At 49.1% G+C, this 25,138-nt stretch overlaps 1 protein-coding gene across 4 annotated transcripts in view; it reads left to right on the top strand.

Annotated features, from left to right (window-relative positions):
* DENND2A (DENN domain containing 2A) overlaps positions 1–24,356 on the top strand; it is a 103,075-nt gene extending 78,719 nt beyond the window's left edge. For all 4 annotated transcript variants that reach the window (XM_053898275.1, XM_053898277.1, XM_053898274.1 and 1 more), the window contains 6 exons: positions 12,500–12,677; positions 14,317–14,358; positions 18,815–18,932; positions 19,247–19,492; positions 21,088–21,174; positions 22,299–24,356. In XM_053898275.1, the coding sequence (XP_053754250.1) occupies positions 12,500–12,677; positions 14,317–14,358; positions 18,815–18,932; positions 19,247–19,492; positions 21,088–21,174; positions 22,299–22,330 (703 nt within the window). In that variant the 3' untranslated portion in view covers positions 22,331–24,356. The remainder of the gene's footprint in view (positions 1–12,499; positions 12,678–14,316; positions 14,359–18,814; positions 18,933–19,246; positions 19,493–21,087; positions 21,175–22,298) is intronic.
* The last annotated feature ends 782 nt before the right edge of the window (positions 24,357–25,138 follow it).

The following is a 25,138-nucleotide window of genomic DNA, read 5'->3' as shown; positions in this document are numbered from 1 at the left end:
CTCGCTGCTTGGTAGGATGCCCCCCACGTCCTATGGGTCACACTCAGTGATTTGCAAAGCCCACGTCACAAAGCAAGGAAGAGCCAGAAGGAGATACAGGTAGGGATTCGAGTTAATTCTAAACTAGGAAGAAAAAAAAAAGAATTCCTGGCATTTTCCTCCTTTCAAAATACCGAATCAGAGCCTTCTTTGCTTTGGAGCTGAGGGCACAGCGGCACGGGCAGTGAGTGAAACTCCACGAGGGGCTGAGATGTGGGACCCAGTCAGAGATGGGCCAGCCAACCAGTGAAAGCAGATGAGGCCAACCGAGGAGTCCATCTGGAGAGAAGAGATGCCAAAAACACAAAAATTAAAGAACCGTGGTTTGCAGAGGAAATCTGACTCCCAAGTCTGGAAAACAAAAGGGAGGAAGAGGAACAGGGAAAGAGGAATGGCAAGGACAGAAGGTATGAACGTGGAGTTCATCAGGAATGTGGTAGGAAATGGAATCCAGTCCTCTCCTCCCGCGCCAGCCCATCTGGTCATCTTGGTGATGCTCCTCTCTGGATAGCAGCCACTTGGCTATTCCCAGCCCGATCCCACCCTGGCCTTTAGCGAGCTATTCACTTTTACTGTCGTGGTTATTGCACTCCCTGTGCACTGGGGTCCGCTCAGGAAGCGGGCCGGCACTCCGCTGGGCGCGGGCAGCTCTCCAAGCTCGCTGGGCACTGGGGAGTTCAGACGGGAGAGTTCTCAAGGTTGGGGCTCTGGGAGCTGAGGAGGAGTAATAACCCTTCAGTGGCCAGGGTCGGATTTCATGGACATTCTAGTAGCTGTCTGTATTCTCTGGAAGCCCCACTCTGTCCCCCAGAAGTAGAATTCTCAGGCTCGGCCGTGGGGGAGGGGAGAGTGGGGAATCTCAGAAAGGCCTAGGCTAGAAGCGATTGCCAGCCAAGTAAACGTGCTGCCCACCAGGATTGGAGATGGAGCCAGACAGTCCCCTGAGGAGCTTGCTTCTGGGCTGAAGATGTTAGGCTCAGGAAGGTCCAGCCTGAGAAAATGTCCAGGAAGATGGGCATGGCTGGAGAGGAGTGTGCCCTCCCCAGGCTTCCTCCCGGGCAGAGAACACAAAATATCATCTGTGTTTCTTCTCAAAGTACGATGCAAGAGAGGTGAGAACAGAGAGGGTCAAAGACAAATGCATCCCTGAAGGGCAACAGAGTGGATGTGTCAGGCTTAGGGGACCAAGACAGCTGGAAGGGCTCAGGACAGAGATCTCTGGGAGGAGACCACCACCTCGCCCTCCCACCCCCTCCCTGGACACATTTCTGGGTTGATGGGTTAAAGCCCCTCCCACAGAACTGCTCTAAGGAGACAAAGGAAAGAGAAGGAGCCCCATGGCTGTAAATGGACCCTGCCCAGTGGCTGCATCTTGTTAGTTCTACCATCCCCTCCCCTCCTGCTCTGGGCAGCTTTGTGGGGAAGACAGGTCACCAGTGTGGTCAGACTGGAGGCATTTGGAGTGTCCCCAGCTTCCATGATGCCTGGTATTCTGCCGGTAGAGACTTAGTCCCTTGGACAAGCAAACACCCGTGAGAGGGGAGAGGGGTAAGATGGCAACTGTGGATGCTGCAGGGACATGGAGAACGTTGGTGCTGTCCTTGGGTCCAGGGCTGGGCCACAGTGCAGCTAACTGCTGTGTGTGTGTATGGAAAGTATCTTAATTACATTTTTAAACCCTTCATGGCCTTCAGACTCGCAGCCCATCTCTCATCACACAGGACGTGGGGCCTAGGGGTGTCCCCCCCACCCCCCGCCCCCAGGAGAGAGGAAGCCTGAACATCCTCCACTGTTGGCCTTGGGTCTCCTCATTTATGAAACAAGGGCTTGTCTGCACCCAGGTCCCTTGTCATTCTGACCTGCTTGGGCTCCCATGTCATGTTGGCCCCAAAGGCAGCCCGTACTTTTCCTGTTACAAATGGCTCACAGTGTTCTCTCTCTTACCCAATAACTTATGTTTCTATCCAACACGAGTTCCATGCAGACCTGAAGAGGTGGAAAAATAAATAAATAAAGGCCCACAGAGCTGAGGCTGGAAAAGAAGGAAACACAGCAGGCGGGAGCCAGAGGACAGTAACAACAGGCAACCGTTAGGAGCCCTGGAATGTTGCCTCTGGGCCAGGCTCTTGGAAGGGTTTGACCTGTATTCTTTCAGACTCCTGACAACTCAATCACATAGCTTCTATTATTAGGAAACTAAGAAGCACACAGAGGTTAAGACACTTTGCTCAAGCAACCCAGAGGTTAGTGGAAGAGCTGGGACACAGGCAGCCTGGCTCCAGAGAAAATGAGAAGGAAGGAGGAGGAGCTGGCCTCATTTGGTCGGGGGGGTGGGGGGGTAGGGTGCAGGGCGGCCATGCCTGTGACCCCACCTACAGAAATCTATAAGGAAAGTCTTTTTTTTTTTTTTAATTTTTTTACATTTATTTATTTTTGAGAGAGAGCACAAGTGGGGGAGCGGCAGAGAGAGAAGGAGACACAGAATCCGGAGCAGGCTCCAGGCTCCGAGCTGTCAGCACAGAGCCCGATGCGGGGCTCGAACTCACAAACCGTGAGATCATGACCTGAGCCTAAGTCAGACACTTAACCGACTGAGCCACCCAGACGCCCCCATAAGGAAAGTCTTTAAAAACATGCCATTAAGACCCCCTTTGTGCTTGGCAGTTAGGCTAGAATTGTCTACGGAAGAAGCTGAGACTTCTGTGGTTTTCTCCCCAGGCCCTCCCTCTCTTATGGCCTTCATCTGGGGCCTGGAAAGGCAGGTGGGTCCAGATGACCCCCACACTCTCTCCTAGCTCTGAAACTCCCGGCTGCACGGTCAGAGTGCTCTGGGCCTCCTGGGACTGTGCTCCTTTGTGCCTTGCCCTCCCAGTGACCCTGGCCCAGAACCTGCTAAGGGCCCCATTCCTGACCTAGGACTCCCCTCCTCAGGCATCCTGTGCTTTCCAAAGTGTCCCCGGGGATGACCACCTCGTGTGTCCAGCTGTGCCGTGGGGGAGGGATCATCTAATTTCTGCAGGACCTCTCCAGCTCAAGTGCTGCCTGACTCTGTGAACACGCTGATGAGGGAAGGTCAGCACTGCCAGCCCACATCTCCCTGCCCTCGGTAGGCTCTCTCCTCTCCCAGGTTGATCTGTTCAGTAGAAATCACCTGGGAAGCCTGTCCCAGCTACTTGGCGTCTGCGATTCTAATCCTAGACACTTCAGAGCTGGTGTGATGCCGAAATAACCGTGTGCTCATTGAATGCCCCTCTTAACATCACTTCGGTTAAAGACAAATACACACCATGTTGTGGGTCCTCTCCAGGATTCCCAGGCCTCTGACCTAGACTGTGCCCAAAGCTGGGGCCCTCTGCACCTCCTTTTACAGCTTAAACAGTCTACTTCTGGAGGCCTCAGTTTTGGGTTTCTCGGTTGTGACCCCTTCCCTAACAGGCCAGCTAAGCCAGTACAGGGAAGCCTGGCTCACCTGTAAGAAAGTGACATCGCTGGGATGCCTGGCTGACTCAGTCAGTGGAGCATGTGACTCTTGATCATTAGGGTTGTAAGTTCGACCCCCACATTGGGTGTAGAAATAACTTAAAAATAGAATCGTGGGGCGTTTCAGTGGCTCAGTCCATTGAGCATCCTGACTTGATTTGTCTCAGGTCTTGATTCCAGGGTTGTGGGATCATGCCCCACATCGGGTAGGCTCTGTGCTGAGCTCTGTCTCTTTCCCTCTCCCTCTCTTCCTCTCTCTCTCTCTCTCTCTCTCTCAAATGAGAAATAAAATAGGGACACCCCAGTGGCTCAGCATTTAAGCGTCCAGCGTCAGCTCAGGTCATGATCTCACGGATCCTGAGTTTGAGCCCTGCATCGGGCTCTGCTGACAGCTCAGAGCCTGGACCCTGCTTCGGATTCTGTGTCTCCCTCTCTCCCCGCCCCTCTCATGCTCCTGCTCTGTCTCCCTGTCTCTCCGCCCCTCTCATGCTCCTGCTCTGTCTCAAAAGTTTGTTTTAATAAATAATAAATTCTTTTTAAAAAAGAAAAAAGTGACATAGCTAGTGATCAAAGCACAGAAACTCCACCGAAGAACATCACACGTGTGACGCTGCTGCGTGAAAAAGCCAGAAGCCATGTTGTCCTCTCCGTCCTGCTCTGCTTCCCAGCTGTCCCTCCAGGACCAATCTGTGTGCACCTAAAGCTGCCTGATTTACGGGCAAAGAGCCATAAGGAACTGAAGGGTTCTCTGGCCAGGCCATGACAAACTAGAGCTTGGGGGACAGTGGCTGGCTGCAAGTTGTGTGACCTGGGAAGGTGCAGGAAGAGAGCCTCCCGCATAAGCTCCTGTGGCGGGAGGTGGGGTGGGGGGGCTTTCCTCCTCCTCACTGGGCAAAGTACTCCCCCCACCGCCGCACATGCTCCCATTTCCAGCCCTGTCCCGCCAGACGTTGAAGCAAGCCTCCCGTTCTCCTGATTCCTCCCAAACCTTGTGACACCGCAGAACAGCGCATGAGAGCAGGACATGCCACAAGCTCCGGGAGTGGCCGCGTGGCTTCCCAGGGTGGACGGGGGCCTGCATTAGGCCCGTAGTCATTCCGCCATTCCCTCCCCTGCCACACAGCGTTCTCAGTCTTCATTGCCGGGGAGTCTGCGCACTGCAGGCGGAAATAGCAGGGACTTGTGGCAAATGCTGAATGAGTTATGGAAGAGTTTTAAGTCGAGCCAAAAATCTATCAAACTTAGAATAACATTTTTGCTCCGTTTCATCTTCAGGGTGGACCCTGAGTGTTTCTTAAGGCCCTGTCAAACCGAAGTTTTGACAGATGGAAAGGAAAGAATGCTGTTGTGATGGCTTGTTCTGTTGTCATAGCGACCCAGCTAAATATTTGCTCATACCCCTTTCTTCATTGCCCCGATGGTAAACATTTTGTTTTTTAGTTTATTAATTTCAATTCCCAAAGTTTTGACTACATCTACAGACCAGGCTGAATAGTGAAGTCAGAGCTGCACATAAACAAATCTGTACAAAAGTTTTAGATGGGACAGATTTTTAACATTTAAGAAATTCACTTTTATCTTTCTGGAGTCCATGAAGGCTAGAAGCCAAGGGACTGTTGGCTGATGATAAGTAGGATCAGGTGGTCAAATCTTGACACATACCGGAGTTTGCGCCTTGCCTTCCACACCTGGGTAACTACACAGATAAGTTCGTAGGTGGCTGTGCATTTTCATCCTTTTGTGTGCTCCTGTCGGTTCATTGTTTCATCGGTTTCTGTAAGCCTAAGTCCTCTGTCCTGCCTAGAACCAGTTGTGCTCAGCAATGCTTACCATCTGTCTGGGACAAGGTTGGCTTTGTGAGCCTGCCCTCTCTAGGCAATGAGCTTGCCTGAGGCCGACCTGCAGTTTTGGTAGCTGCCCCCTTGGTGGCCTGGCATCCAAAATAGTACTTCATGGGGCACCTGGGTGGCTCAGCCAGTTGAGCATCGACTTCGGCTCAGGTCATGATCTCACAGTTTGTGGGTTTGGGCCCCGTGTCGGGCTCTGTGCTGACAGCTCGGAGCCTGGAGCCTGCTTCGGATTCTGTGTCTCCTGTTCTCTCTCTCTGTCTCTCTCAAAAATAAATAAGCTTAAAAAAATTCAAACTACTGCTTCAGGGGGCACCTTGGATGGCTGAAGCTCGAGTCATGATCTCGCAGTTCGTGGGTTCAGGCCCCACATCGGGCTCGTTGCTGTCAGCACAGAGCCCCCTTTGGATCCTCTGTCTCCCTCTCTCTGCCCCTGCCCTACTTGCACTCTCTCCCTCTCAAAAGTAAACACTAAAAAAAAAAAAAAAGTAGAACAAAACAAAAACAAGATACTATTTCAGAGGTCCTCAGCGTGGCTGACAGAGGTGCATACATTTAAATCAGCAAAATTCTATGAAAAATACAGTGCTAGTAACATAATGACATCAGTCTGATTAAATATGAAGGGTCAACTACCTATGTTTGCATATGAACACCAAAGATGACATGCGGAGCCGGATTAAGAGACTAGCATAACCACAAATTGTCTTCTACTCCAAACCCATCTCAGGGTCACATGCTCTCAGGCGTGCTTGCTTTGTGTTACCGCCTTTTTTGGAACTTACTGCCAGGACTCAAAACCTCTCCACTGCTTTTGTCTGTTAGTTCACTGTTGCTGTTCTGTCCTATCTCCGTTAACGAGCCCTAGAATTGTGTTCCGATGACCAGGTGTAGTTCTTTTCAATTTCCAGCTCTTCCCAGTTCCTGGCTTTCTCTCGTAGATTTGTAGTTTGTAAACATTTTGCTGGAAGGAGTTTAGAAATTATCTAGTCCATTTACTTATTTGATAGATGAGGAAGTTCAGGGCTTTTACCTGAGAGCATACGGGGAGTAGCAGACCCAGTTGGCCCAGTTTTCTTGAGGCCCAGCCTATGTTGTTGTTGTTGTTGTTGTTGTTTAATTCAGCTACACGTCACTTCCAGGTTTACAAGTACGGCAATGGAAATATAGCAGCCAGTGCCATCCATCTCCCACTAGGTCTCCCCAGGCACCAGAGCAGACCGAAGTTCGCCTTTCACTCCAGTTCCTGGGAATGATGCACCAGGAGAGATGCCTTGCTTGGGATACTAACAGATGCTGATGGGTCATTCCTGAAATTCCTGGGGAGTCTGTCTAACTCAGGAAACTCATTGTTGACTTTTCTGGCACCATTTTACAGGAGGCTCTGTGCTCTGTTCTTTCTGGTTCGCAGATGAGCTGAAAGGTTGCTGAACATAGTAAGCCCACATTGTGGCACAGGGGCTTGGTCGCACCCCCGTCCAGGAGAACTTGAGCGCGCACAGGCGCATCCCAGTGGCTCTGGGCTAATGCTTCAACCCTCGTGAAGCACTGCCAAGTAGCAAAGCATTCTGGGACCTGGCCCTTCTCCCCTGTGCCCATCTTCAAACCCTGTGGCCCAGCCAGCCTCGCACGTGGGCATCATCTCCCTCCCCTGCTTTTGTACAAATTGATCCCAGATGCAGGCTGGTGTTCCTTTCCTCCACCCCCACGTAACACAAGCCAGCTGGGAGGGCTCTCTTCCTAGGACTTCCTCCAAAAACCCTGCCTCTCCTCCAACCAGCAGGCCGCTCAGGGAGGGCATGTGACGAGCTTGCTTGAAAAGTCATCCTCTGTGTCCCCCAAACCAAAACCTGTTCTTTCCATATTCCTAAGAGACCACCCCCCACCCCCATGGAGACTCACCTTCACGAGTCTGAGAATAAAATGTCATTATGGCTTGCAGCAGAGACCGAGGAAAGCACAAGCGACACTCAGAATAATCCCTTCTTTCCTCCTCTACCACTTATTTTGGGGGAAGAGTTGTCACTGTACTCTTGGCAGAATTTGACCTTTCCTTCCAGTATTTCAAGAGGGGGAGGTGTATTTTTGTCCTTTGGGGCTTTTTTTTTTTGTTCTGTTTTGTTTTGTTTTTAGCGTGTTGGTGTGGGCTAGCGAGCAAGAGGAATGAGACACTCCTCAGCCCTGCCCACCTGTTGTCCTGAGCACACCGGGCCCCCTTTGCGCCTGCCCGGAGGTGCTAATGATAACCAGGTGCAGAAACATTGGGCTCCAGCTGCAACAGCACATCAGATGATTTGAAAACAAACAGAAACCACTTGTTCGGAGAAACGGCAGTGGCAGCGCCTACCTACATGGCCAACGGGGTCCCCGGCTGAGTTGTCATCGTGGGTCCCCTTCAGAATTGAATTCTGGTGACCTTTAGGTCAGTGCATTCCAGCCGCAAGAGTGAATTTGATCTTCCTCAGTAACACGTATCCCCCCACTGTATGTGTGAGGCTAGCACTGGCACTGCTTATCGTGTTTCCTAACCGGTTCCAACTGCCTTCCTTGTGCAGCCGGTGCACACTCCCTGCAGCTGAACGGGGGCCTGCCTGACCTCCGGGGGCCTCGCCCACTTAGGGTTCCCCTAGGAGCCACAGGGAGCTCTAGCAGCAGAGAGAAGCGAGCCACCGATCGCGCTTTCTCCTTCCAACCATGAGGCCACAAGAAAGCAAAAGGGCAGAAGGCCTTTTCTTTGACTTGGGAAAAAAAAGTTAAACTGATTTGTTTTTCTTTTTTAAATTTTTTTTTTTCAACGTTTTTTATTTATTTTTGGGACAGAGAGAGACAGAGCATGAACGGGGGAGGGGCAGAGAGAGAGGGAGACACAGAATCGGAAACAGGCTCCAGTCTCCGAGCCATCAGCCCAGAGCCTGACGCGGGGCTCGAACTCACGGACCGCGAGATCGTGACCTGGCTGAAGTCGGACGCTTAACCAACTACGCCACTCAGGCGCCCCCTGATTTGTTTTTCTATTGCAGTGATTGAGAAAACCACAAAAGGCTTCTCTCTGTGCCTCTTCAGGCCTCCATTCCTCTCTCGGGATCTCTTCACTTCCTCCGGGCCCCGGGCGCCGCCTTGCTCCCCACCCTGAATTCAGAGGTCAACCTCAGCCTAGATTTCTTTAGCTATAGAATTCCAAAGGAGGGACGCCTGGCTGGCTCTGTCGGTGGAGCAAGGGACTCTTGACCTCAGGGTTGTGAGTTCAAGCCTCACGTTGGACATAAAGCTTACTTAAAAAAAAAAAAATCAAAAGATGAATTCTATCTCTAAGGTGGCTCCAGGTTTAAACTTATGTGATTTTACAACTTCCCTGGGGTCAAAAGTGCTTAAACCACAACTCTAAAATGTGAATGAACTCTTCAGCGTGAGCATTGCATTTTTATTTTCCGGTAGCAAGTGGAAAGTGAGAGCCTCAGAGATGGCTGAGGTGGACCCCGCCAGACAGCGCCCTCCGTGGGGACCCGCCACTCTCCCTCCAAGTTCTGTTTAGGAACTCACAACAAATGTGCTGTAAAAAGAGACAGGTTTCATACATGAGGCTTCATTCAGGGAATTCTTTCCTACAGTCTCCTTTAAGGTCCCTCTAGTCCCTTGGGAGTGAAAGCCAACCTCCCGGTAAAAAATGGAACATACCAGAATTCCAGTTGAACCATCTCTGTCCACCTGCCTCCAACCTCCAGTTCTTCAGTCTAAGTCATTGGCTTCAGACCCTTTTTATTACAGACCATGATGAGAAATGCATTTCACGTCCAGACCCAATGCCAATACCACATACATACACACAGATAATTACACCTGAAACGCATTGCAACACACTGTCTCTTGTCTCTTCTTTCTGTTGTGTGGTTTGTTTTTTTTTTTAATGTTTATCATTTTTGAGAGAGACAGAGCGTGAGCAGGGGAGGGGCAGAGAGAGGGAGACACAGAATCCGAAGCAGGTTCCAGGCTCCCAGCTGTGAGCACAGAGCCCGATGTGGGGCTCAAACTCACCAGCCATGACATCACGACCTGAGCCGAAGTCCGACGCCCAACCAACTGAGCCACCCAGGTGCCCCTTTTTTGTTGTTTTTAATGCTGATCACAACCCACTAAAATTATTTCAGGACCCAATGATGGGCTGCAAAGTATAGTCTGAAAAAATCCACTCTACACCTAACTATCCTCCTTTATTTTTTAACGTTCTTCTCGTTTTCTTGGCTGTGTTCTCACAACTATAGTACGTGAGCAGATCACCTTTGTAGACTGGTCACACACAGAGTAGTCCTAAAACTAAAGAAATTTAGAACAGAATAAATTCAACACATTTGTGATCAAGAAAATTAAACACAAATTGTGTGCAACTCACTGAAAGTATAAACATTCCTGGTATCTCAGAGAAAGTGATGCCTTAGGAAAATGCTTCTCTGCTTTGAGAGAAGATTCTTTGGAAGACAGAAGTCACCCCAAGCCACTGGCTGACTGATTGCTGTTATTCTCCTTCGTATAAGTCCTGACTTAATTATTCTGGGTCACTGTTACTCAAGAGGGTATTACATACTTTGTATGTACCTCACTCTTACAAAGAAGGTATTATAGTGATAAGGAAATCTTGGGGTGGCATCTTTCTCATTTTGGGGGTGATAATTTGGAAGAAGAGACTAGGACCACATATCAGGGCAACATGGGGTGCTACTAAGAAGCATTTCATGACCCCAGGGAGTGTTCAGAGAGTGATGGTTTGCGAAGACAGGGAACAGGAAGGTCAGAGGGCTCATGCTGATAAATGAACAAGATTCAGCATTACTCTGGTTCAAGGGGCCCCGAGTGCAGATGGGATGGAAAAGAGGGCTGGTATGTATTTTAAGGATGTTCAGGGAGTGCCACATTCATAGGAACTCCCTTAGAAAGTAAGTGATTTTTTTTTCGCTATTTTTTTATTGTGGTAAACCATAGATAACAGAAGGTTTACTTTTCAAGTACACAGATCAGTGGCAGTAAGTATATTCACAGTGTTTGCAACCATCAACACTGCCCATTTCCAGAGGCAGCAACTGCCTGTTCTCCCTCCCCCAGCCCCTGGTAACCTCTGTTCTATTCTGTCCCTGTGAATTTGCCTATTCTGAGTCCCTCATGTAAGTGGAATCATCCCGTATTTGTCTTTTTCTGTCTGGGTATTTCACTTGCTAGCCACTATCTTTTCTCCTTAAGGAAGCCAAAGTTAAGTGATTCCACTCAAATGGGCTTGGGAAAGTCTTATGACCATGACATTACATACCTCATTCTGTTGCACTTTGCAGATACTGTGTTTTTTTACAAGTTGAAGGTTTGTGGCAACCTGCTTCAAGCAAGTTTATCAACACCACTTTTCTACCAGCATTTGCTTGCTTTGTGTCTCTGTGTGACACTTTGGTAATATCTCACAATATTTTTCATTATCATTATATTTGTTATGGTCATCTGTGATTGGTGATTTATGACTCACTGGAAGCTCAGATGATGGTTAGCATTTTTTAGCAACAAACTGTTTTTTAATTGAAATCTATACACTTTATAGACATAATACTATTGCACATTTGCATACTGTATACTATGAACATAATTTTTATATGCACCGGAAAACAAAATCATTTGACTCCCTGTCCCAAACATATTTGCTCGATTGTGGGGGTGTGGAACAGAACCCACAGTATCTCCAAGGTATGCATGCCTTTATAGGTGCCTGACATCCCTGGGAACCCAGTAAGGAGGCATTCATCTATCCAGGACTCTGCTTCCTAAACAGAACTCAGCTGAAAACTGGGGCAAACATTAAAAAGGTGGCCTAACAAATCAAATGCTGGTTATAGGGCTTGTGGCCTGAGAAGGATGCTGTATACTCCAGGGAGAACCCATGGGCCCTCGCTATTATTCTATTCTTACATTACACATATTTCTAACAAGCTTCTGATGTTTTGAATCCCATGGCATACTAGGATGTGAACAGAGAGGGTCTGACCCCAGCAGGCTCACCAGCAACAAGAAACTGCCCAGAAGAAGGGAAAGTCAGCTCTTGCCCACCCTGGGAGGCTGCCAGGCATCACCATCTGTGGCACAGTGGGGCTGATATTCCAGATGAGAGCCCGGGGTAATCCACCCATTCATCCAGCAGACCAGGCATGAACTCAAGCTCCACACAGAGCACTGGGGACGGTGATCAGTGGAGCTCAGGGCTTGCCGATAAAGGCTACACCATGATCATTATTCTTTAAGAGAGAATGTTGTGTTTTGTTGTTAAGTTTTAAATTCTGGGTAAGGGGTAACTGACTGCATATGAGTTTCTTGCTTACAAGGAGAGCCTCACAGTTGACGGTTGCCATGTAAATGCCAGAGGAGCCACCCTGTTTGCCCTGATGGCACCTAGGTATCCGTGCTTGGCTGAGCGAATGTGCGGAAGGGAACGAAGAAGCAGCTAGTGTTAGAATATAAAAGTGTCTTCAGTAAGAGAAATCAATGAGCATCCATGAGAAAAGAGGCTTTCGTTGTTTTGGAAGGATATGGGGAAGAGGGGTGAAAGTGAATGATGTGGTCAAGATCTTACAAGAATGTAGCTCATGGGGTGCCTGGGTGGCTCAGTAGGTTCAGCGTCCAACTTCAGCTCAGGTCATGATCTCAGGGCTCATGGATTCGAGCTCCGCGTTGGGCTCTGTGCTGACAGCTCAGAGCCTGGAGCCTGCTTCGGATTCTTTGTCTCCCTCTCTCTCTCTGTCCCTCCCTGCTCATGCTCTGTCTCTCAAAAATAAACATTTAAAAAATAATAAAATATAAAAGAATGTAGCTTGCATGTGAAGGGACACTAGCAAAAGTTAGCTGAGGCATTCAATCTGTCCTTCTGGCTGTGTGTCCAAGCCTCACACAGGCTCCATGTGCCTGATATACTCTGCGTTAGGACTGTGTTACGTGATGTACCTGCTTACGCACGTGACCCTTTCTGACCAACACGCCTTCGGGGAGGAGTGCCCACATTTGTCTCCAGCCTCCTCCATGGCGGCCGCCCACCCTCTGAGCCTGAGCAGGCCGTGTCTGGAGCTTTCCCTGAATCTGCACCTTCTCCCCTTCTCTCCCCTCCACTGCAGCACGCTGTCCAAGTGCGGCCACGCAATGGTGGCCGCCATCTACCCGTTCACCTGGCAGCACACCTACATCCCCGTGCTGCCCCCCACCATGATCGACATCGTGTGCTCGCCAACCCCCTTCCTCATCGGGCTGCTCACCAGCTCGCTGCCACTGCTCAGGGAGCTGCCGCTGGAAGAGGTGAGCTCTGGGGGCATCGCTGTTCCCTCCCGAGGGTGCCCGAGGTAGAGGGGAGGTGTCGGCTAAGGCACTGTAGGCACGCAGGGAATGGGGGACCCCATGGCTTTGTCTGTTAGATCCACGCCCCCCACTCCAGTCCGCCTCAGTGGACCCTCAGTAGCCGCAAGTTCAGTTCTCTCCTCTAAATGAACCTACTGGTCTGAGAAGGGCAGACATCTACAACTTAACCAGATGTTAAAACGTTTCATCCAGAAGTAGCCATCTACCCTAACCTCCCCTCCCTTGCACTCCCCAAAACTGGGAGGTGGGCAGGGAGCACACAAGAGCTAACTGGAATTTATATTTGGACTAATAACAAAGTTGACAGATTGTGCGAACAGGTCCTTTTTCATATCAGTTAAAGAGACAACCAAAATGTTTTTAATCATCTAGTTCTGGGTTTTCAGGCTTGCACCCAAGCAGGGAACGTCCTACCTGGCATTTCTGTGGGTATTTAGCCCCAGTTCCTTCCTCTAAATAATCAATCACTGTCCTGTGTCCTGAGCTCCCAGCACTCAGGGAACCAGAGGGGCCTAACTGATACTACTCACTTCCAAACCCCCGGGGGAACGCCTGTCCCTGACATTCACCCCGGGGCCCCAGACATGGCTCTTCTAATTGCCCAGGTAGCCTGAAGCCCCATTAAGTATTCACCAGCACACGCAGCTCTTCGCGTGTAAGTTTCTGAACTGCAAGGAGCTTGTCTGGGTACTGTGTGATCCCTGAAATGGCTCAGTTCAACCCCAGAAGGAGGAATGGAAGGGCTCCCTCAGCTCCTAGGCACAGTCTCTGGGATGTATTAGAGCCTGTGTTTCCAGCTGTTGGTGAGAACATGGTGGCCATGCAGGCCCATGCTCTTCATCATAGCCAGTGTGGCCCATGCCGAGGCCCAAGTGAGGGCCTCACTCCCCGGGTCACGTAAGCAGAGGCCAGCATTTTCCTGACCTGTGCTCTAGGCGCCTCACTTGCCTCACGCAACACCTGGCCCACCTGGCCCGGGTCCCAGTCCCTAGTCCCTGTTTACGGAGACAAGGGGAAGGTGCCTACCCTAAAAGCTTTGACTGATGAAAGCCCAGCACCTGCAGCTTGATTTATTCTCCAGCTGGATCCACTCCTCTGGATTTCTCTCTTCTTGTCCCGTTCAGAGAAAGGAAAAGGCCACCTGGGTAGCTGAGAGGAGAGAGCGAGCTGGGAGTGGGGGGTGGCAGCGTCGAATGGAATGGAAGCAAGGGGGGGTGGGGCCTGGGGGGCCTGTAGCATCTTTTGCCCACCCCAGTAACCTGCACACTAAAAATCTGTCCCAAAGTCTCTGCCTTAGCCAGCGTGGGAACGGGACAGGGAGTCCAATCTGTGGCATACACATGTCCCAGCTGTGGTTTCAGTGTTGAAAGCATGCGATTTTGGAAAGCCTTTCCCCACCCCCTACCTCCCCTCTTCATCACTTGTGGCTACAGTGGCAACGTCGGGAAACCACAAATGGGCCACTCTATCCCCCACCCCAGCTGCCTGTCGGGATGCCAAGAAGGAAGAAGGCTAAGAGTCTGTCACTACATCCCAGAAGCCCTGGTGACAGTAATCGTCCCTTTTCTTCATCTTGCAGGTCCTTGTGGTTGACCTGGTCAACAATCGGTTCCTCAGACAGGTGAGTAAAAAGGCTGGCTTCAGCGTGCTGCTCTGTTTTCACCTCTCTGTTGTTTGGGACACAATTTTCCAGGTCTGGAAAGGCTCCTTGGTGGGCCTGGGATTGCACAATAGGCCGGCAGGCTTGAGTGATCCCTAGCCGGGCTGTACTGAGAACAGGACAGAAGGCAGGGGTCAAAGGGGAAGGGTTTGGGAATGGATTGAGTCCCATTTGTTGTGTTAGAAAATTATTTTCTAACAGTTAGAAGCTTTGTATAGGTTATAACTATAGACGGGGCGCCTGGGTGACTCAGTCGGTCAAACATCAGACACTTGATTTTGGCTCAGGCCACGATCTCAAAGTTCGTGAGTTCAAGCCCCACATCAGGCTCTGCGCTGACAACAGAGAGGCTGCTTGGGATTCTCTCTCACCCCTTCTGTCTCTGCCTCTCCCCTGCTCATGCTATCTCTGTCTCTCTCAAAATAAAATAAACTTAAAAAAAAAAAAAGAGGGGCGCCTGGGTGGCTCAGTCGGTTAAGCAGCCGACTTTGGCTCAGGTCATGATATCGCGGTCTGCGAGTTCGAGCCCCGCGTCGGGCTCTGTGCTGACAGCTCAGAGCCTGGAGCCTGTTTCAGATTCTGTGTCTCCCTCTCTCTGACCCTCCCCCATTCATGCTCTGTCTCTCTCTGTCTCAAAAATAAATAAACGTTAAAAAAAAAAAAAAAAAAAAAAAGAATATCTTAAAAAACAAAAGGAAAGAGAAAGAAAAAAACACAGTTGACCCTTAAACAACACAAGGGTTAGAAGTGTCCCTGCATAGTTGACAATCTGTGTATAATAACTTTTGACTTAACCAAAGACTTCATTACCAATAGCCTACTGATGGCCAAAAGCCTTACTGATAGGATAAACAGTTGATTAATACATATTTTCTTTGTTATATGTCTTATACATCAGATACTTGGAATAAAGTAAGCTAGAGAGGGGCGCCTGGGTGGCTCAGTCGGTTAAGCGTCCGACTTCGGCTCAGGTCATGATCTCACGGTCCGAGAGTTCGAGCCCCGCGTCGGGCTCTGTGCTGACAGCTCAGAGCCTGGAGCCTGTTTCAGATTCTGTGTCTCCCTCTCTCTCCGCCCCTCCCCTGTTCATGCTCTGTCTCTCTCTGTCTCAAAAATAAATAAACGTTAAAAAAAAAAAAAGTAAAAAAAAAAGTAAGCTAGAGAAAAAAAGAGAAAGTATTACCAAGAAAATCATAAGGAAGAGAAAATACCTTTACAGGACTGTACTGGATTTATTGAAAAAGAAGTTGCCTGTAAGTGGACCTACAGAGTTCAAACCTGAGTTGTTCAAAGGTCAACTGTGTGTGTGTATACGTGTGTGTGTGTGTGTGTGTGTGTGTGTGCACGCGCACCTCTAAAAGAGATGGAAAGGAAAACTCACCAAAACATGGATACTAACTGTTTGGGGTAGGAGACTGAAAAGGAGGCAGAGTGTGAGAGATCTTAAATTGTTTTAATACTTTCATTTGTTTTCTATAATGATCATAAACTGCTCTCATTATCAGAGAAAATAATACACATTTATTTTCTTGTTACCACTCGCCTAAGAGAGCTAACTCCTATCAGATCTTGCAAAGAATCACGGTAGTAAGGTTTTCCAGGCATTCTGTTGGATTGCTTTTAAACTTGGACGTGGCCATACTGCTGACAAGTTCTGTCATGTTAATGTGGTTTGTTGGGTTTTTTCAATCATTACTTTTGTCTGCTTGCCCTTCCCAAGGCCCTCCTGCTCTGAGGTCAGATCATAAAGCCAACTTCGGATCACGCTGGTCATCTGTCCTGACCACAGCTCCCTTATTAGCACTGGCCATCCTGCAGGGTGGGGGCAGCGGGGAACATTTGTTGAGTATCTACTAGGTGCCAAGGACTTTGTATTGTACTTAATTTCCCCCCAGCTTTATTGAGATATTACTGACATATACCAGTTTACAATGATGATTTGATGCATGTACATACTGTGAAATGATTATCACAATAAGATTAGTTAACACTTCTATCCTCTCACATAATTATCCTTTGTGTGTGTGTGATGACATTTAAGACCTAGTAACAACTCTCAAGTATACAGTGGAGTGCTGTTGTTAACTGTAGTTACCATGCCATGCATTGGATTTCCCCGGAACTTATCTTACAACCTGAAGATTATACCCATTTCCCCCATACCCTGGCTGCTGGCAACCACCATTCTACTCGAAATCTGTGAGTTCGGCTTTTTTAGATTTCACATAGAAGGGAGAACATACAGGATTTGTCTTTGTCTGACTCCTTTCACTAAGCATAATGCCCTCAGGGTCAATCCATGTTTTCACAAAGGCAAGATTTCCTGCTTTTTTATAACTGACTAATATTCCATTATATGTGTATGTGTGTGTGTGTACGTTCCATTGTGTGTATGTATGTATATGCATGTTGTATGTGTGTGTATATGTGTGTGTATATTTTTTGTTATCTATTTTTTTTTTAATTTTTTTTAATGTTTATTTTTTGAGACAGACAGAGACAGAATGCGAGTGGGTTAGGGGCAGAGAGAGAGGGAGGCACAGAATCCGAAGCAGGCTCCAGGCTCTGAGCTACCAGCACAGAGCCCGACGCGGGGCTCGAACTCACGGACAGTGATATCACCGCCCGAGCCGAGGTCAGACGCTTAACCGACTGAGCCGCCCACGCGCCCCTATCTATTATTTTCTTTATTCACTCATCCATGAGTGAACACTTAGGTTGTTCCCATGTCTTGGCCTTTGTGAATAATGCCGCAGTGAGCATGGAGGTGCAGATACCTCTTCAAGATAGTGATTGCATTTCCTTTAGCTCTATACCCAGATTACTGAATCAGTAATTCAGTAATTACTGGGGTTACTGAATCAGAGGGTAGTCCTATCGTTAACTTTTTGAGGAACCTCCGTTCTGTTTCCCTGTAGCCGCTGCACTAATTGACGCTCGCACCAACGGTGCGCAAGTATACGACTGTCGTTCATCATTTCTTTCACTGTGCAGAAGCTCTTTAGTGCAATGCGGCCCTTTTTTATTTTTGCTTTTGTCACTGTGCTTTTAGGTGTCATAACCGAAAAAATCATTGCCAAGACCAATGTCAAGGAGCTTTTTCCATTTATTTCCAATAGTTTTACAGTTTCAGGTCTTATCTTTAAATCTTTAATCCATCTCATGTTGATTTTTGTGAGTGGTGTAAGATAAGGGTCCAATTTTTTGCCTTTGCATGTGAATTTCCCGGCACCATTTGTTGAAGAGACCGTCATTCTTTGAATTGAATTCTTTTGTTTTTTTAAGTTTTTTTTAAATTGATTTTTGAGAGGAAGCGTGAGTGGAGGAGGGGCAGAGAGAGAGGCAAAGAGAGAGAATCCCAAAGCAGGCTCCACACTGTCAGTGCCATAGCCCAATGTGGGTCTCAAACCCACAAACCACGAGATCATGACCTGAGCCAGTCAGATACTTAACTGACTGAGCCACCCAGATCCCCCTCCTCATTGAATTCTTAGCTCCCTTGCCAAATATTAGTTGAGCATAAATGCGTGGGTTTATTTCTAGGCTCTCGTATCTGATCCATTGGTTTATGTGTCTCTTTTCATGCCAGTACCATACTGTTTTGATAACTATAGCTTTGTAAGAAAATTTGAAATCAGGAATTGTGATGCCTCCAGCTTCATTCTTCTTTCTTAGGATTGCTTTGGCTATTCATTGTCTTTTGTGGTTCCATGTGAAATTTAGGATGGCTGTTTTTATTTCTATAAAAAATGCCATTGCAATTTTGATAGGGATTGCACTGAGTCTATAGATGGCTTTGGGTAATATGGACATTTTAACAACATCGATTTTTCTTTTTTTTTTTAATTTTTTTAATTTTTTTTTTAACGTTTATTTATTTTTGAGACAGAGAGAGACAGAGCATGAACGGGGGAGGAGGGGCGGAGAGAGAGGGAGACACAGAATCTGAAACAGGCTCCAGGCTCTGAGCCGTCAGCACAGAGCCCGACACGGGCTCAAACTCACAGACCGTGAGATCGTGACCTGAGCTGAAGTCGGACACTTAACCGACTGAGCCACCCAGGCGCCCCAACATTGATTTTCCTAATCCATAAACACAGAATATCTTTTCATTTACTTACATCTTTGTCAAATTCTTTCATCAATGTCTTCTATATGCATTTAATCTTCACAGTGGGGAAGATATGGATTGCTAGCCCATTTTACAAGTGGGGAAACCGAGGCTCATACCGCTTGTAAAAAGTGGAATAGAGATTCAAACCTCAGATCTCTGTCTCTAAGTCATATTCCTTCCGCTAAACCAAAAACCGTGCCAGGATGGCCCTGCGGTGTATCCAGCATGACCTGCTGGCCAGGATGCAGCTATCCACCCCAGAAGCCCTGGGGCAATGGCCCACCTGCTTTTTCTGCTTTACAGATGGATGACGAGGACTCCATTCTCCCCAGGAAGCTGCAGGTAGCCCTGGAGCACATTCTGGAGCAGAGGAATGACCTGGCTAGTGACCAGGACGAAGGGCCCCCGGACTGCAAGCGTGGTAAGTGCCCAGCCACCTCCCAGACTGCACCTTGCTCTTCCGTCATTACAGTCCGGGAGCAAATGGGCAAGTGACTGTCCCTTCCACGTGGCCGGCCGGAGAGGCATGCCCGGAGAGAAAGTGGGTGTGTAACCCCTTTATCTGGATCTCATTCTAACACTGAATCGTGAGACGATTTTTCCCGCCTCCTCCGTTTGGGCCCTAAAATCCCTGATGACAAGGGGACACGAAATGACTTCATCACCTTGGGTAACCTGTGTCTCGGGGGCTCTGTGTCAACCCTGCCCTCACCGGCCCCTCCGCACTGTGCTCAGGCCCGGAGTCCAGCCCCTTGAACGAGGTGGTGTCAGAAGCCTTTGTCCGCTTCTTCGTGGAGATCGTGGGTCACTACTCCTTGTTCCTGACGGCGGGCGAGCGCGAGGAGAGGACCCTGCAGCGAGAGGCCTTTCGCAAAGCCGTCTCCTCCAAGAGCCTCCGCCGTTTCCTGGAGGTTTTCATGGAGACCCAGACCTTTCGGGGCTTCATCCAAGAGCGGGAACTGCGCCGGCAGGATGCCAGAGGTGAGGAGGCACCTTCCACGTGGGGGCCCAGGCAGCTAGGGACGCCCTGGCCCCGGGGGCAGATGAGTAAAAAGGAAGGTCATGGAGCCAGCGCCCTGGTGGGACCAGTGCGGCTGCCTGCTCTGGAGAACACCCCTTCTTGCCACCTCGGAGCTGAGCCAGCTGCCCCAGTGTCCTGCCTGTCTTCTCGGGCCATCTCTGTCCCCTCTCACAGCCTCTCCCAGAACCACAGTCCAGGTTCTGGTGGCAAGTTCTCCTTCTGTTCTATCTTTCCAACTTGACGAAACCCTTGAGAACACTCTCTCCTGTCTCTCTGTGGCCCCTCGTCTCCTTTTCCTCAGGCCTCTCCTCCTCCCTTCTGCCCTTCTTTCCTCCATCTCCACTGGGCATGGCAGGAGCCAGCTGGGACGGGACGGGGGAAGACAGGAAGGCCGAGGCCTCCACTTTGTGTGAGGGCCTCCTGATGCTTAGCCAGATTGACCACACAGGAGGGAGGACAGCAGTGGCTCTCCCAGCATGGGGGTCATCTCGCCACAGAGGCCACCCATTCCCCTCCTGCACTCTCTCTCCTCCCTCTTCCTGTCCCCTTTGGCTGGGTTCCATCGTATTTCCAGGGCTGGAGGAGGCAAAGTATGTGAAGGAGGATCAGATCACTCCCCTCTCTTTCTTATATCATCTTAAGCCCTTTCGGGAATCGAAAAGCTAGAAATGTGGGTAAAGACGGTCACCGATGGGATTAGACTGGGGTCGGTGGAGAGACGCTTACCACCCAGGTGCAGTGAGTAGGGAGGGCAGGGGGGTCCTGGGAGAGCCTCGGCCTGGGCCTTGCTGTCCTCTGGTGCTGTGATGGCAGAGACTAGGCTAAGGAACCAAAGCCCCACGTTCCTGGAGCTCTTTGCAAAGTAGTGATGGAGGCTGGCCACACTTCAGGTATTCTGATGAGTGGTAACTGAAGAGACAAAAGGAAATTGATTAAAGTATGAGTCACACTGCCCATGATAGGATTCCTTTAAAGAGAAGCTCTGCTTTACCAGCATATCTGTCTACAGATCACTATTTGATAGAAAGGTCGAGAGACACAAAAGCTTAAAAGTAGCATGGAAGGCAGCCTCTATCCAGGGAAGACCGATGAGAAAAGAAGACAGAATGGCTGAGGCTCCCGCCCTGGCCTCACACCTACGAGGTGCTGTGTCTGGCCCTGCTGAGCTGATAGATGGCTGATGGATTCCCAGGAAGCCAACCACTTGGCCAGCGTTCCTTGTATGGGAGGCTGCAGGAGTCCTGAAAGCCAGGGCCGTCTGGTTCATCCTCCAAACCGCATGCCTGGCACGGTATAGACACTTGGAAGGTGTTTGCTGAATAAAAATAGGATTTCACATACGGGCTAGCTTTCTAGCCTCCCAAAGACACTTACTGCACAAGGTTGGGCAATTATAAGGGCAGTAAAAACCCTTAGAAACCTTACGATTCAGAGCATGTTTATAGGAGCCGCTCGTCTCAGAAGCAAGGTTTTTTTATGGCAGTAAGGAAATGGGTATGTTTAGAAGAGAGGGAAAGAGAAGGGACTAAAATGCTGGGATTTCTTTTGCCAACAGGTCTGTTTGAGGTCCGAGCCCAGGAGTACCTGGAAACACTCCCCAGTGGAGAACACAGTGGCGTCAATAGGTTCCTGAAGGGACTTGGTAAGGCCCAGCTGTCAGTCCCCAGCACCAGCCTCTGGTCCTTGGAGTCTCAGCCAGTTGCCTCCCCTGGGGTGGGTCCTAAATAATGCTGAGCTGTGCTTCTGCACCAGCACTGTAACCTCCTGTTCTAATCTGGCCCCAGAATATAAACAGAGGAAGCTAAGGACCCCTCCTGCTTTACAGCCCCCTGGGCTGTCTTGCTATCTTCCTTCGCTGTTATCTCCCATGGTCTTTTTTTTTTTTTTTTTTTTTTTTTTTTTAACTTATATAGTTAGAGACAGAGAGAGAGAGAGAGCAGGCTTGTGTGTAAGGGAGGAGCACAGGGGGAGGGAGAGAGAATCCCAAGCAGGCTCCACACCCTTAGTACAGAGCCCAATGCGGGGCTCGAACCCACAAACTAAGAGATCATGACCTGTGCTGAAATCAAGAGTTGGAAGCTTAACCAACTGAGCCACCCAGGTGCCCCCTTTTTGTTCCCCCTTTTTTACTCCCACACTCTCAAATCTTCTGGGGAATTGAGTTTAGGAAGTGCGAAGGGAACCAGAGAAGGGTGTGTGGCAGGAAAGGCCTGGACTAGCCTCCAGGTGGCCCTGAAAAGTGGAAACATAAGAATTATAAGGACCTTGGGGCGCCTGGCTGACTCAGTCAGTGGAGCGTGCAACTCTTGAGCTCAGGGTTATGAGTTTGAGCCCTATGTTGGGTGTAGAGATTACTTAAAAAAATAAATAAAAATTAAAAGGAAAATAAAAGAATCGTAAGGACTTTGGTTGAATTGCACTGACAAGGCACAGGAGGAGCTACACGTGGCCATACTGTGCCTGCCCCGACCCACCGGGCCGCCGCCGGGAGTCTTCTCCATCCTTGGCTCCTCAAGGACACGGCACATTCAGTGCTTCCTGTGTCACCAGTGCAGGAGCAAAGCCTCCTTTCCGGCTCTGAAGCTCTTCCTTTCCAAACTCCCATCTCTGGGGAAGATCCCTTTTCGTCACGGAAGGGCACACAGAGAGGCTTCAGGGGTGACACCGGAGGCCACACTTGTCCACACCGCGTCTGGGATGAAAAGAGCAGGATTTCACTTTTGTCCGCCTGGTGAAATGTTCTCGTTTTCTTTTTTTTTTTTTTAGGCAATAAAATGAAGTTTCTCCACAAGAAATAACCTTCGGCTCGTCCTCAAGGGGAAACTTCCTCCTAGTGCAAGCACATTTAAAAAAAAAACAGTCCTAGTGGCCTTTCTGAAACGCTGGGTCCTGGTTGTCCCACATGCGGGGTGAAGGCCAGGATGGTTTCCGGCTGCCGCACAGCCTCCCCAGGACCCAGGGCCCAAGAGCCGTGCAGCAGGTGCTGCTTCTCCAGAACAGCGCTGTGAAGGGGACCTGAGACCAGGCATGTCACCGACATTCAGATGTATTGTTTGGATTGTTGGGTTTGGGACTTTTTATATTTTTAACCTTAGGTATTAAAAGAAAGAAAAGTGTTTGGGTTTTCTTTTTATTATGCCAGGGCTAGGAAGAGTCTCTTCTGCCCTGTGCCATCTTGCCCTGGTTCATCCTGCCTGGCAGCTGGGCTCTGAAGCCAAGAGGAGGGAGGAGGAGGAGGGCAGGAGAAGTGACCAGGGACTTAGAAACAAGGTGCTCCTCTGGCAGAGGCGGGGACAGATGCAGGTGTCAGGGGAGGAGGGCTGTGGCGATGCCTACCACGCTCCTGCTCACAAGTGGGGAGGGGGGTGGGGGACACCTTTCCTCTCCCCGAAAGGATTGGCCTGTGTGTGGAATGAGGTCATATCGGGGCTGTAGGAACAGTTGCCTCCTGGGATGAGCTGCACTTGAGGCCAGCCAGTGATGCCACCTGGTGGCCAAGGTCATTTGTTGTACAACCCAGTCGTCTCGTCCCAAAAGGACCTGACTCCTCTGGATGGCCTTCTTCTCTCTAAAAAGCCGTAGCATCACTCACTGCCCAAGCAGTCCATGACTTTTAGAGGCATGCACAAGAAGGAAATCTCCTGCTAAGGTCTGTTAAGGAAATGTTCTTGGGGTCCTTAAAACATGGAAGCCACAGCTTTGACCCTATTCCCATTTATATCGCAGGAAACGTTCCCATCTCGTTGTAGGGACCCAAATCGGCATAAGTGAAATAGTACATGTGCAGGAAAAATGGAGGGGCTTGTGGTGTTGATGTTAACAAGAGGGGCATCCAGACTTTGGGGTTAGCTTCCTCAGACCTGTGCTCCAGCGAGGAGGCTTACTCCTCTGGACCAGAAGCAGGGAGGTGTGGAAGAGGCTGCACCCCAAGTGCCATCCTGCAAGGGCTTCAGGGGGGACGCAGGAAAAGAATGGTGGGCAGCACAGGCAAGTTCTCAAGCAGGCCTCAGGCCCGCCACCACAGCATATCCCGCTGGTGGATCCCCTCCGGACGGCACCAGCAGTCTGAACTCTGTAATGGCCCAAGGACCTGTGCCACTTGGCAGAGGTTCTCACCTTTAGGGAGTTGGGAGCAAGGAGTCTTCTAAGGGAAAAAAAAAAAAGAACAAGAAGGAAAATGAAGAAGAGGTTGACCTGTCATTCTCCATTAAAGGTTCTTAACTGGAGTCATGAATGACCCCCTCCCACCTGCAGGTTGTATCCAAGCTTTGGTATGTCCATTTGTTTTTTAGGAGAGAGGATCCATGGTTTATATCGGATTCTCAAAGGGGTCCAAGACCCCCCAAAATGGTAGGAACCAGTCTATACATCACAGTTAACCTGGGTAGGTATGTGTGTTGGGGTTGGGGGGCGGGGGAGACTGAATAGGCGTCTCTTGAGTCTTGGGGGCTCAGGAATTTGTACCTAACAAGCTCCTCAGATTAGTTTATTTTATTAATACCAATATTCTACCCAGAGATGATCTCTTTTAATATTTTGGAATATACCTTCTTTTCTAACTTATTTCATATTATATTGTTTACTTAACACCTCCAGGTGAATAAATACACATCTTTGTCAACATTTCTTATGATTGTGTAACACTCTATTTTATAGATGTACTAAAAGTTATTTTACCAATCCTCTACCTTTCTGCATGCAGGATATTTCCAGTTTTTAATATCCTAAAGAGCATTGAGAAAAGCATCATTGTATAAGTATCTCAGTACTTTGCCTTATTTTCATTTTCATTTTTGCTTGAAGTAAAATATACATAACAGAAAAGTTCTCCGATCGTGAGTATACGGCATAACAGACCTTTGCAAATGACCACATCCGTGTAACCATCACTCAGGTCAAGAAGAGAACATCATCAGACCCTGGAGAACCCTCCTACCCGCCTTCCCAGCGTTCCTCCGGTCCAACTCTGCTTATGTTCAAACTAAATCAACTGAAAAGTTGTCTACAATTTGCAAAGTGGGAAATTAGGCTGGGGAGGGTCAGAGGCAAGATAAACAAAGCAGAATTGTAATCCCAGCTCACAGCTTAGGGCAGACTGTGGATGGACAACACTGTTCGGGTTCAGAAACCAAGTGTGGCTGGAAGACCTGGGTGGGCTAGACCAGATGACCGCCACTCAGCCTATGTGTCGTGCCTCACACGGAGCATCTGTCCAAGAACCAAGTCCTCTAATGCCAAGAAAAAGCATACATTTTAACGAAGAATGTGTGTGTGTTTACAAGCACTCCGTTGTTGCATTTCAGTTCACATGGTCCATTTCCCCCAGGCAGTGGGGATAATCCTTCTGCCTCCTTGATCCTTGACAGCCTCCTTCATACCCGCCCCATTTCTCCCCCCACCCCACTTTTTATTATATTGGGATGAAATTCACAGAGCATAAAATTAATCATTTTTTTCTTTTTTCAAGTTTATTTATTTTGAGAGAGAGAGAGAATGAACAAGGAGGGGCAGACAGAAAGGGGGACAGAGGATCTGAAGTAGGCTCTGTGCTGAGAGCAGAGAGCCTGATGTGGGGCTCTCACTCAGGAACCATGAGATCATGACCT

This window comes from Panthera pardus, unplaced genomic scaffold, assembly GCF_024362965.1.
Source record: "Panthera pardus isolate Hobbes unplaced genomic scaffold, ASM2436296v1 HiC_scaffold_8, whole genome shotgun sequence".
In the NCBI taxonomy this organism is placed as follows: domain Eukaryota; kingdom Metazoa; phylum Chordata; class Mammalia; order Carnivora; family Felidae; genus Panthera; species Panthera pardus.
Note: the sequence above shows the minus strand (reverse complement) of the source record. Positions and strands in the feature narration are given on the sequence as shown.